A 13,811-nucleotide genomic window follows, 5' to 3' on the forward strand; every position below is an offset into this window, starting at 1 on the left:
AATAAATGAGCAAAGGGAAAAAGAGAGAGAAGCCAAGAAACAGACTCTTAACTACAGAGAAGAAGCAGATGGTTACATGGTGGGAGGTAGGTGGGGGGATGGGTGAAATAGACAATGGGGGTTAAGGAGTGCACTTGCTGTGATGACCCCTGGGTGATGTATCAAAGCACTGAATCGCTATATTGTGCACCTGAAACTAATACCACACTGTATGTGAATTAACTGGGATTTATATTTAAAACTTAAAAAAAAAAAAAAAGAATGAGGGGCTAACTTGGAAGTCACAACCTCTCTTTACCACATACCTGAGAAAGGTGAAGTAAATCGTTAAGAGTTAAATAAAATGACATCCATGTAGTCAACTTTGGAGTTCCACTATAACCTGCTCGGTCTTCCAGAAACCACTCCCTTACCATGCAAGTCTCCATGAACTAAATGAGAATTATGACAGATCCATGGTTGCAAAGTTAACTTATCTTTCCAAGTGAATTACTCTTCATGCCAATCCAGAAAGTCCTAGGGCAGGCCACATAATTTATCTCTTGTGAAACAAAGTTACCAAAGCGTAAAACATATGAATGACGATAAAATCCTGCTTAAAGAAAAAGAGACAGAGAGAGAGAGAGAGAGAGACAGAGAGAGAGAGAGAGACAGAGAGAGAGAGAGAGAGACAGAGAGAGAGGGAAACAAAGACACAAAGAAAGAGAAGGAAGACTGCTGTAAAGTACCAATGGAAATATTTTTTAAAAAAATAGTAACAATAATATTGGAGGAAGAAAAAAGTGTTTCAGATGCTGACTTTTCAAATCAGTGATACAAGGCAGGAAGTCAAAAAGTAAAGCAATAGGGTACAGAACCAAGGTAAAGGGTGAGACAAACAGGAAAACACAAAATTTCAGTTTGAAAGGAAGAAGTACATTTCAGTGCTCAAGGCTGCCCCACAAGGAGGTGAGTGACGTTGACCAGCAGTATGTGCTCCCGCCCACCTGGTAGGTTGGACAGCCACAAAAGGAGTGTTGTGGATGTGAAGATACAAAGGGAATCCAGGCATTAGGCATCTGATGAGGGATCGGGGTCAAGCTCCTGGTTTCTGAGGCCACTTCAAACCCTAGGATTTTCTGGCAAGGAGGAACGGGCACATATTCTACAGCAACACATAGAAATTAAACACCTTGTTCAGGATATTAGTGAAGTTTCTTACCTCCTGAAGCTGAGATTCTTTCTTCTTAGAAGACAAATTCAAGTGTTTTTCTAAGACACCACAATACTTTTCTGTCTCCTTGTCATACTTCTTTTTGGCTTCCTGGCAAAAAGAAGACAGGAGGGAAAGAGTAAAACGTTGCAGGAATAAAAGCAACCTTGTCAAGACCTGCCGGCTCAATTCCATAGGTCACCATTCCTTCAGACCCAGAACAGCCAACTACCCATCTCTTCCTTCTCTTCAAATAATGCATATTAAGTCAAACCAACCCTCCATCAACACACAGACTGACGGGTATGAATGTCTATCACAGAAGACAATGCCAGAGGCAAGGTAAATACCAGTATTTAATAGTGGCAAAGCCAGGACTCCACTTTCTAAGAACCTCAACGGTGAAAGAGAAATGTCTAATTTCTAATTCAAAGGATGTTCAAGGCCAAATAAAGGAGCAAAGTTACCTATGAAGCTAATCCCAAAGCAGTAAGACCTACTTAAAGCTTAAATCGGACCAATCTAGGGTAAGGGCAGATTCAGCTTTAACAGCAGTCAAAAAGTACTTAATATATAGACCTAAATATTCCTGGGCACAATACTGAACACACGTGGGTCTCTGAACTGAAGAGTAATTCAAATGAAAACAAAGACAACAAATGTGTTCACAGCAGCATCAGTTATAAAAACAAACAAAAAGGCAAAAGCACATCACTGCCCAGATACAGGGTTTCAGATAATTAAAGGGTGGGACATCCAATAAATGGAACTAGGAAGGCTAGGTGGTCATATGGCAAGCTGCTCATAATGTAAGGGAAAGTATTAGTATCATGATATGAACTTGGTGCATCCTATGTAGAATGTATCTACCTACAGACAAAGATTAGATGGAAAGATAAACGAAAATAATCAAGTTAAGAAAATGGGATAATGGGTGATTTTCTCCCTCCATTTGGGAAATTTTTATTTGCCTACATTAATAACTTTCAAAATGAAAAATAATATAAATATCATAACACACATAATCCCTGCCTTCCCACCAAATCAGTGAGTCACCGAGATTATACTTTTATCTCCCATTTTACGGAGAAGAAAACTTAGATACATGGAGGTTAACTTGTACAAAGTCATAGTGACAGCTGGGATCCGAGGTCAGGGCAGGCTGCCTCCAAAGCCCACCCTTCAACCGCACTTCAGACACATGTTCAGGGGCAGTCTCTCTTCCTTCCACTTTCTGGGGGGCTGGAGGGGGGGGGGATGGCAAGCAAGGGGGCTGGAAAAGGCTGACACTGGCTTGAAGACAGGATCAACTTCACTAAGCGCATTATTCTTACTCCTTACTCAGGCAGAACCTACACCAAGTATTTTTCTGCAACTCCAAGGGCTCCAAGAGGAGAAAAACTTTTGCAGCCAGGTAAGGAAATGCAGAGACATCTCCATTCATTCCACAAAGATAGAAGAAGCAATCACTCTGTGTCAGACGCCTGAAGCCACTGGAAATACAAAGTAGAAGTGGTCCCAAGCCTCATGGGGGGGAATGTTCAAGTAGAAGGACAATCAACCAGGAAACACAGAAATAGCTTAATTATAGACTGCAACAAGTGCTATGAAGGAAATAAGGTGCACTCAGTCCACAGACAGGGTCCTCAAGAATGTGAGCTAAGACCTGCTAATCATATGAGGGACAGGGTGGAGGCTTCTAGAGCACAAGAGCAGTACCAATGCTCTGGGCAGAACACTGGGCAAGCCTAAGTGGGACAGGTGACAGAAATCACCGAGAAGCTCCCACCTGAAGTCCCGGAAATCCCAGGCCATGTCAGAACACTATTTATCTGGTCAAAAGCGAGATTCTAAGCCTCTCAACACGGGCACAGTCATCACATACCCTTTTTAGCAGACATGTATCCACCTCTACATATCTGAATTTTGCTTGAAAGACTACTTATACCTAAGAACAACTCAACATGCAGAAGCAAGTGAGGAAAAAGCCTGGGGAGATACTACTCCTTCAAATTTGAGGAAGGGTACAGGCTACACATTGACTAAAGCAACTCTTTCCTTTGTAGAAACCGGCAACTTTGACCTGGGGCTCCCATTCCACTTAATGCTTGCAGATCCACTCCAGCAACCTGTCAGAAAGCCCCCAAGGAGAACCCTGTGCTGGGCTAGCCCAGCTGGCCAGAGGTGAGAAAAGGCCAGGGAACATGAGTCACCAGCATTCTGTGACTTTTTGGCAATTCAAGCTGCCGCATTCCATGTTCAAGAAGACAGCCAGAGCTAAAGAGAAAGGGAAGCAGTTTCTGTCCTGAAAAAAACAGCAACAGGACAGCCAGGGAGTAACTCTACAAAGATTTAGATAACACTCTTAAGATGGAAGAGTGGTATTCATGACTGACTCAGGTAGGAGGCGGTGCTCGCCTCCCAGGGAACCTACTGTCAGTGGCTAAATGGAGAAAAGACAGAGTTAGAATCCTGTAAGTTATTCCCAACTTCTCATGGACTGACTCTAAACAAATCACTGCCCCCTCCAAAACTGGGTTCCCTCATCTATAAACTGATGGGGGCTCAGGTTCAGGTTTCCTCTTTCAATTCAGAGGCTAACAAAATAGGAATAAAAACAGCCACCTCCTCATTGAACTATTAGGATAAAATGAGATTAACCATAGACAGTGCTTAGCAGAGGGCGCAGCACACAGAAAGTGCACAATAAAATTCAGTAAAGATGATGATGGCGGCAGTGATCACAGTAGCCATGGTGGTAATGGCAGTCATCAGACTCATCATCTGAACATACCTCTTCCTTATCAAGAACACTACTTGCTTCCCATGCCCCGCTGTCCCGTGAAGGTAAGCCTTCATGGCACCTACCGCAATTTGGAATTACGTTTATTTATTAGCTTTTTGTTTCATGTCGTTCTCTCTAGTCACACCATGAGCACAGTACGTCTACACTTGCTCTCCATCATCCTGGGACCAGGCACAGAGTAAGTGCTCATGTATTTTTTTTTTTAATTAATGAACTGTGTGTACTGAATCTAACAGCTAACATCAAAGGACTATACGACAGGCACTGTTCTGAGCACTTACCTGCATTCGCTTGTCTTCCTCCTAAGAACTCTCGGAGGTAACTATTATCACTGTCTCCATTCTACAGATCGGGAAATGGGTATGAAGAGGTTCAGCTACTCCCCAAGTTGACATGCCAATGGCATCAGTGAGGTTAGGGCCCACTCTCACCATTGCTCTCTAACTTGTTTTACTTTCACTGCAGTGCCCGGCACTCCAAATGCACCTCGGCTGTCAGAAAAACAAACTCCCCCAAACTCAGAATTCTAAACACAGGGTCAAGGTTATGCCAAGCTCAGGGTCATGACCTGCTGCAGGCCAGCTACCTCTGCAGCAGAATGCCCAGGAGTCCTCCTCCCTGGCAGCCTTCACATCCAACACTAAATTCTGCTTCTTGGAAAGTAGCAACAGGTTGTTACAGCAACCGAAGCAGCACCAGAATGGGGAGAAAGGGTAATTTTAGCCCCACAGAGGCAGAGTTCAGAAACTTCCACTTGGCCGCTCAGGAGCCCTGGTTGGCTCTTAGGTATTCTTCAGTCTGCTCCCAAAACTGCCTGGTAAAGAGTTTGTTTCTTTGCTTTCTCTTAAAGGTACACAATCCTAGGATATAAATGTATGTATATGAGAAAAAGAAATGACCAAAGGAGAGGGAGGGGAAATCATCCCCAAAGGCATTACACTGTTTAACAAGAAGGAGAGATTAGAGTACGCGAGAGGCAACATGTTTTGATGAGCTATGATTTTATTTGAATTCTTTTATTCTCCTATTTCTCACCATCTACAGCCCCACCTCTACCGCACTTCTGGAAAAGTACCTGCTGCTATCATTAAGATCACTGGTATTACCCAAGAGTAGTCCACTCAGAATCCTGCTCCTCCTCTATGCCAACTCTGGGCTTTCAGGAACCCCGAAGGCAGGGCTGAGGGCAGAGGCCAGAGTAAGAAGGCTGAAAAGATTCTTGGAAAGAGAACTCGATAAATCGGTCTGTCTGCTCTGCTGCTGTCTCAAAGCTCTTCAGAACGTCCAGAACCACCGCCATCTATTATCATGAACAGGAAGCACAGGTCCCAAGGCCACTAAAGTGAAGGTCCCTGGGCCTACACACATGAGAACCCAGGGAGGGACACTCATGGCAAACTCAAAATCTTAGTGGAATTAGACTCCCTTTGAATTATATATTCCGTAATCTCTGATACAAAACCCATGAGCTCTAATCTTCATAAATGTAAAGCATAAAACTAGTAGAAAGTGACTTAGAACTGGAAGAAAAATCTTTGCTATGGTCTGTCCTTCAAACTACAGTCAACCATCCCTCTGAAGAACTCTGACTGAACGGCACATTTTCTTTGCAGACCCTCATCATATTCGTTTTCAGAAGCAGATGTGCTTAGGTGGGGAGGTGGGGTGAGGAGACAGATCCCACTTTGTTGTATTTCAGTTATCTTTCTCCCACGTACAGGCACCTACTTCTCAAGGCCATTTCACGACTGAGTCAAATCTAAGCATGCTAGTAGGTGAGTGATGTTGCCCAAAGCTCCCTGCAGGTGGCGCCAGCTGAAGGATCACAGTTGCAGAAAAACAGGAAGAAAATGTCAAAAATCCTTTTGCTTTCATTGATTCCAGTGAAAACACTTTCCCTGCAGGTGGCCTCTAACACTCTACTGAAGGTCAAACTAGCTAGGATTTCCTGGTGATTTCTCACAGGGCAGGGGAACCCTGGAGAATCTACCTTTTAAAAATGAACAAGGGGTGCCTGGGTGGCTCAGTCAGTTGAACATCCGACTTCGGCTCAGGTCATGATCTCGCCATTCGTGAGTTTGGGCCCCGCATCGGGCTCTGTGCTGACAGCTCAAAGCCGGAGGCTGCTTCGGATTCTGTGTCTCCCTCTCACTCTGCCCCTTCCCCACTCATATTCTCTCTGTCTCTCAAAAATGAATAAACGTTTAAAAAAAGTAACAATAATAATAAATAAAAAATAAAAATGAACAAGATTCTCTTCACAGTCTTCTCAGGGACTGACAGAATCAGCCAAATTTTAGCTGCAGTCCTTCGCCATCAGCGCTAACAGATTGGGACCTAGGAGTTGAAGCAGTCCTGCTTTTTGACCTGCACAATGTAAAAGATGTACTTTTTTAAACTAGGAAATTTCAAAGAAAACTATGACTTTTCACTTTCTCTTGAAAAATGTCAAGATCTAGCAACAAAGGGCCCATTTTCAAACACAGCAAAAATGAGCTGTGTCCCTCCCCACCACTTCGGGGCCCCATCTGCAACCCAGTCTAGGCTCTGAGTCCTGGGTGTCCACAGTAAGTGCATTTCCACGTTGTCCAAGCACAGATGTATCTACTAACACAAGGAGGCACGGTTTCTACCTTTGCATGATTTATGAACTAGCACAAACCAATTAGGTAACAAAATGCTAGAATGACTGCTCTGGGGTTTGACCACACTCAGTCTTACTTCAGACACTTGGGAATAACAGATGAGCCGCTATAAAATCCAAAAACAAGGCTGCCCTAAAATCCAAGAACAAAGTTTGTGTAATTCTCACCTTGGCAGCCCCAATCTGCTCCTTTCGAAACTTCTCCAAGGGAGTGATGAGCACCTCGCTGGCATTCTCAATCTGGTGAGGAGAGAAACAGAGCAGGGGAGTTGGGGGGGACACGTAAACACAAAAGCAATGATCAGTTAAGAATTCCTTCCGTGTCTCACTTTAAAATTTGAGTAAGCAACACTGTGCAGGTGTTGACTGTTCACGATACGTGAACTGAAAGCACGTCAGATCAAAATCTAGTCATCATCTCCAAACACGGAATTCTTCCCATGTGTGACTCACTCTTTACAGTGAGGACCTCTAAAACGGTAAGCAACCACGTGAAGGCAGAGGGGAGCTGGTGACAGGGCAGGATCTAAATTTCAGCCTTAAGTGACTTCTTGTAAAGGCCAATTGACCAAGTTACATTTAAGTAGATATATTTTGGACAGATCAACATTGAGTCTAGGTTAAAAACAAGAAACACCTGTGGACATGCAATGGCATGAACACCTTCTAAGCCAGACTTTGTGTATTCCTACCAGTACTGGACTAGGATCAGGACATTTGTGCCTCCAGGCCACGGCTGCCTCTCACCTTCACCCCAAGCACTCATCCCATCAGGTCCTGCACGCAACAATACCATCACCCCAAGGCACCTCAAATGCAACAAAACTTGTTCCACTTCCAAGTTTTGGCAGTTAGCCATTTCCTCAGACGCTGGATCCCTGAATTCTCTTGTGAACAACTTATTTCTTATTCTAATTCAGGTTTTGGCCTGAAGGTCACCTCTTTAGGGAGGCCTTTCCTGATCACCAGCATATTCCAAAGCAAACTTCTCACTACCTCACCACGCGTTTTCTTCAGAAGACATAAGCCAGCTAAAGTTTTCTAATTTACCAATACACACACACACACACACACACACACACACACACACACACACACACACCATCTTGCAAATGCTCACTTGCCCGCCATTCTCCTCCAAACACAGAAAGGTGCTGAAACAAAGGAGCACTCAAATATTTTTCATTGACTAAATCAATGAATGATTTCTTGACTGGCTGCCAACTGTGTGACCACAGGCGAAGCATTTAACCTCTCTGGGCTCTCATTTCCTAATGTGCAAAATGAGTAGGCTGGATTGTTCCAGCTCGAAGATTCCATGGTCTGTTCGAAGGCAGCAAAATATTTTACAATCTTTCCTTTTAAGTCATTCACTGCTTACTCGTCGCTCAACTAATTATTTCAGGAATCTTGTCCCAACAAAGGATTATTTTCCTAAATCACATGTGCATCCATCACAATGAAACCAACAGAGTAAATGCCAGAAGCCATAGATGGACACAGCCAAGAATTAAGTAAGCAATGTGAGGGATAAAAGGTGGCAAGTCTCCAAATTTACTGCCATTTGCCTTTTTCTCAATTTTGAGAGCACTTACCTCAGAAGAGAGCATTTTAACATGAGGGTCGCAATGTTTAACTTGTTTGCTTTTTATTATTATTTGATGTTGCTTAATGGGCTCCCTCACTTAAATCTTCCACAAATCAAGCACACAGTGGTGTGCTGAGCCAAGTTAGCATACACTTGAGCCAAGAGCACAAGTTAGCATACACTTGACAGTAAGTTATATTTTTTCAAGAAAAAGTAAACTTAACAACAACAAAAATCCCAACGTCCAGGCTGTATCTCAAACCAATGAAATCAGAATCTCTGTACTCTGTCCCAGGCATCAGTACGTTTTAAACTCCCCGAATTGTTCCAATGGGCATCCACAGCTGAGAATCTAGCCTTAAGGAGAAGCATCCCCCTCCCCCCCGCCCCCCCCCCCACACACACGAAAGCACGAACTACACCTGGGAAAGAGGACGCCCAAGACCTTGCCCCATTCCTTCTACTGCTTGCTATCAGACTTCACAAGACCTCAGTGTTCCCATCTGGCCAACGAAAGACTACAGATAGTGAGAAATAAGGTTTTTCTGGGTCTAAGATTCTATGACTGTGTTATTTCCACTCCGGTCTAAGCACTGCACTGATACTGATGACACAGAAGCCCACTCTATGCTCTTCAAGAACTCACATTTACTATGGGACAGACACATGCAGTGATTATCAGACACAGTGGAGAATCAGATACATGAACCAGATACTACGAAAATACAAAGGATGGCCAAATATCCCAGAGAGTCAGAGAAGTCTTTGCAGAGAGGTGCGGCTTTGGGAAGTTGAGCTGAATTGATGAGGCTGTCCCAGGATAAGGAGGTAGGGAAGGGGCTTGAGATGGCCAGATACTCGGATGCACATGGCAGAAAACTCAGTTCACAGACATTAATAATAAAATTGCAGAGGCAAGCTGAAGAGTATAATCCAGTCATTGTTCCCTTACCACGGGCCATGGCAATCTGCAGGGTATTCATCGAGATCTGCTCACCACACCCCCCACCCACAAATACTGACTCGGCCAAGAATCAGACTCAAAAGAATCGCTTCCCTTTCTCAGGCAGTAGCACGTGTACAAACACTCAAGCTTTCCCCTGCCTCCACCCACCACCAACCTTGCTGCAGCTACCAGCCTCCTGATTCTGATGCAAGCACCCAAAAATGGGCCATCAAAGTCAACAATGTCTCTCTGTCCAGGGCAGAAGGTGAGAACTTCCGCTCTGTGGGGAGTTTCAAAGAAATTCCCACATTCTTCAGTATAACACAAATGTGCGTTTGAATCCAAACTGTGACACTTTTTAACTACACTTTTTAACTACGTGACCTTGGGCATGTTAATTAACCATTCGAAACCTCAGTATCTTCATCTAGACAATGGGATGATATAGATACCACTTCACAGAGTCATCATGCAGGTTAAAATTAAAAATGCGTGCATACACGTCTTGGTCAAGGCTATGAACTGAATAACATCTCCTCAAAATTTATATGGCGAAGCCCTGACCTCTGTGAAATTAATTAAACAAAGATAAACAAAGAGGCCATTAGAGTAGGTGGCTCTAATGTTATAACAGCCTACATAAGCAAACCAAACCCCAAGGGCATAAATCTCTCAAGGCTAAGAAATGGGAGACCAATTAGGCATTCCCAAGTAAGACAAAAGCTTAAGCTATGGCCAATCAAATAATTAACTTGCTACTTCCATTTGTTCGCTATAAAAGTCTTTCCCTTATACTTCCTGCCAGTGGAGAGTCCCTAAACATATCCAGTTTGGTGCTGCCCCGTTTGAACCAATTTTTCTTTGAATAAAGTCGTAAAAATATGATATGCCGCAGTTTATCATTTAAAACTCCCAGGATGACAGTATCTGGAAATTGAGCCTTTGGAAGTAATTAGGTCATAAAAGTGGAGTCCTCACAATGGGATTAGTGGCCTTGTAAGAAAAGATGTAAGAGCCACTCTCTTGTATTTAAGGATATGGCAAGAAGGTGGCCAAGGGCCAGCCAGGGAAAAGGTCCTCACCAGGAACCAAATCAGTTGGTTCCTTGATCTTTGACTACCCAGTCTCCACAACTATGAGAAATGAGTATTTGCTGTAAAAACCACCCAGCCTATATTTTGTTCTGGCAGTCTAAGCAGATGAAAACACACTTAGTCTCAAATGATCAGTTTTAGCATGGGAAGAGAGGGAAAAAGTTTTCTGACAGACTCTTCCCTGGGCCTCTGGAGCACCACCGCTTAGGGCCAAGTCCCCCTAGGGACCAACTGCCATGAGGCCAGCAGGGGGATTTCGGTTCAGGCTTCATTCTTGATATCTTACTGATACAGAGAGGATGCAAAAGAACTTTTCACGGATGTGTTATCTGTTATCTATTGATGCCAAACCTCATCAGAATAATTTAGAATACAGAAGGTATCTCTTAAGAACCTAGAGATCAGCATTTGATTCTTCAGTTTGCACAGTGCCCCCTTTGTAGAATTTCTTGTGATTGCTATCATTTAGTTAGTGCCCATTTACTCGGTGCATACTATAGGGCAGACACTGGGTTAGGTGTTTCAGAATAAGAAGTGAAGGAGTGACCCCTGCCCTTCAGGAGCTCTTGGATACATTTAATAAGATGAGAATGGGGGGGGTGTGGAGGGGGGCAGAGTGTGACACCTTCGTTCCCACCCTGCCCGTGGGAATGGAAGGCCTCCCAAAGTTAAATAATTCAAAAGATCCACCCATAAGTCATACCTTACAGGTACACCTTATAGTCAATCTTTGGGAGTTCAACAACGTGGTCCTAAGTTGTCCACAGTAATCCCTTGACATGTGTGAAAGGCTGACATGACCACACTGTATGGGACAAAGAGCAGCCTGGCCACACTCACCATCCGTATCCGTTCATCTTCAAGATTCCTGAGGACAGTGGCAAACTCCTGCAAAGACCTTGCTGGAAAAGAGAAAGTGCCATGAGAGGGACATAGACAAATGGGCCTTTGGGAGCCTTTCCAGGTACAGTTAGTATGTTATGGAATGAAATCCCTTGGCACATGCAGAATCCTAAAGTCAATTGCTTCCCAAGGCTCTCCCCTTATCTTTTCATCATTAACCATCCAGGATGACCCCTGGACGCAGGTTAATTTCACCTGGCACTCTAGCTAGGAAAGGATTTCCTTCAAAAACCTGCCTGTTCCTGACACTACCCAGGACTGATGAGATGCTGGCTGGCTCCCAGACTCTCGGCTGGAAGGGGCAGAGTTCCGCTTAGGAGTTGAAGGATTTCCTGCCCAGGATGTGACCCCTTCAACCTTGGTTGTGGGGCTGCGTCAGAAACCAACCTTTCCTCTGGCACCCGAACTACACCAGTGTAGCTCACAATGGAAGCCACATCTCCGGTTTCTCCCTGGATTCCTCCTCCTGAGTCTTCAAGCCACTTATTAATACAATGCAGTGTGCAACGTGGTGGTCAGATGTAGAGAGTCTCCTTCACCAGAATTATTCCCAAAGGCAACAGGCACTAGGTGCAACAGCCCTGAGGATATTCAGGACAAAGGTGGAGTCTTGGGAAAAGTACCCATGTATTCAGCAGTTACTATAATGATGCATTTTCACTGCTCTCGTCTATCGTCCCAACTGCCTTTGCTCATGCCCAGATCGTGGCACTCTGCGTGACAACAGGGGATTCAATAAGCATTTGACAACTTTCTTCAGTTTAACTCTCTCAATCCTTGCTCACTCCATGGAACTAACCAAGACGCCCAATGTAAGAAGAGTCAAGTACAGTGACTAGGCCCTGCCAAAGACAGACATCTTGACATTGCAAATCATCTGCACACAGCATGGTAATCAACAGTAACCCCACCCTCAGCCTCTGGTTAAGGAATGGGAGAGGAGATGGCGGGATGGGAGGGTGTGGGTCAGTCCATGTGCCATGAAAACAGAAGGATCAGGCCTTTAAGAACTGGGCGGAGAGAGGAGTTTAGCTTTGCTCACCACAGCACGTGGCACCTCAACAGAAACAACAGAAGGTGGCCAGAAGGAACTGTGTTGTGGGAGCCAGCGTCACCAAGCCCCACCACCCTCAGCCCAGGAGTAGGCAGCAACTACAGATCAGTCCCAAGCTCAGGCCTGCCCTCCTGCCCCACACCCCACAACACCCCGGCCCTCTTCTCAGCCAGAGCGGTGCATGGGGGAGGGTGGTCCCAGAACAGATCTCCTCTCGTCCACAGACATCTTGCCAACACCTTGACCACTCTGCCTGAGATGCCAACTCCAGTGCACCCATGCATGATTTTTCCCCTGCACAAGGGGCCTAGTTCGCCACTTGGGATGAACAGGCCCCTTGACCTCCGACCCTCATTTCACTCTGTCCTCACCACTGTTGGTATGGGCTTCTTGATTCATGACACTTAGACACTTCCTCTCACAGGAAAAAGGCTCAGCAAGGACACAGACAGTTATGGTAAACCGTGACCTTTCTTACACACACGGTTCAGACTTACCTATACACATTTCATCATCTGTTTCTGCATCTCCTATGCACTGGAATTTAAATTCATTTAAGGAATCAGCAAATTTCCTCTTCGCTGAAGATAGATCTAGCAAGAAAGAGAGAAAATATGAATTATGGACATAAACTGATGTTCTCATGTGCTGCACTTTTTAGTCGTTCTACTTCATGCAGCAGCTCGATTTGTTCCTGAGGCAATTTCAAACACAAAAGAATCTAAGTTCCAAAACGCTGAACAGCTGTTTCTAACGTGAAATTGTGATTGGCTTGACAAATTCATACTTGTGTTAACACTGCTTTAACCATTCTGCTTCCAGCTCTAACTCCTCCAGCCACACACTGAGTCTCGTCGTGGACACTGGTCCTGGTGGGAATCCACTTGCCTAAGGAGGTGTCAGGAGGCAGTGTGGGTCAGAGCAGACATCAGCATCCATCATCCCATGGGTGAGCTCAGCCACGGACCTCCCACATCCCGACATTAGGTAGGTAGCTGGAAGGAAGGCCGAGGTGGGCCCAGCCCCCACCGCCCAGGAGCTTCTGGACTCCTTATTGTGACCCAGGCACAAGTGATGCTGAGTTCTCACAACCCTTGCAGTTCCCCTACGGGGAGAGTGGCCAGCCTGACCAATTTCCGCCTGAACCATTTTCCTGGGTCACCACATTCCCCGCTGCCACAAGAACAAAGCCCTGGCAATGTTTTGAGTTGGGGTTAAAAACACACCCCACATATGTTCTCTGTAAAGAAAGCTCTTGGAAATCCTTGTCAAATTTAAAAAATAAGCTTCCATTTAAGACAGTATCAAAAGCCAATGATCCCTCCTGAACCCTCAGCTTCTGTTAAGGGTATAAAAGCACCCAGTTACCTTTAAGTGGCCTGACAGACACAGCTGCTCAGTCCAAATGCGCTTAACTTAATTCCACAGGCAGCCTTCCTGCACATTAGGCTAATCATTCAAATGACCCTCATAGATGTTTCCCTTATTGAAGGGGAAATGGTATTATGTTCAAATTCCCAGAGGAGGGAAATATGAGGCACAACTGGCAACACGGACTGGCTTTAATGAGATACGGGAGGAGGC

At 44.8% G+C, this 13,811-nt stretch overlaps 1 protein-coding gene across 7 annotated transcripts in view; it reads right to left on the bottom strand.

The window, feature by feature from the left end:
- ARHGAP26 (Rho GTPase activating protein 26) overlaps nucleotides 1-13,811 on the bottom strand; it is a 423,991-nt gene that overhangs the window by 308,065 nt on the left and 102,115 nt on the right. For all 7 annotated transcript variants that reach the window (XM_060635852.3, XM_060635853.3, XM_060635856.3 and 4 more), the window contains exons 2-5: nucleotides 12,725-12,820; nucleotides 11,111-11,172; nucleotides 6,811-6,882; nucleotides 1,202-1,303 (exon numbers count right to left, since the gene is read on the bottom strand). In XM_060635852.3, coding sequence (XP_060491835.1) covers nucleotides 1,202-1,303; nucleotides 6,811-6,882; nucleotides 11,111-11,172; nucleotides 12,725-12,820 — 332 coding nt within the window. The remainder of the gene's footprint in view (nucleotides 1-1,201; nucleotides 1,304-6,810; nucleotides 6,883-11,110; nucleotides 11,173-12,724; nucleotides 12,821-13,811) is intronic.

This window comes from Panthera onca, chromosome A1, assembly GCF_046562875.1.
Source record: "Panthera onca isolate mPanOnc1 chromosome A1, mPanOnc1 haplotype 2, whole genome shotgun sequence".
NCBI lineage: Eukaryota > Metazoa > Chordata > Mammalia > Carnivora > Felidae > Panthera > Panthera onca.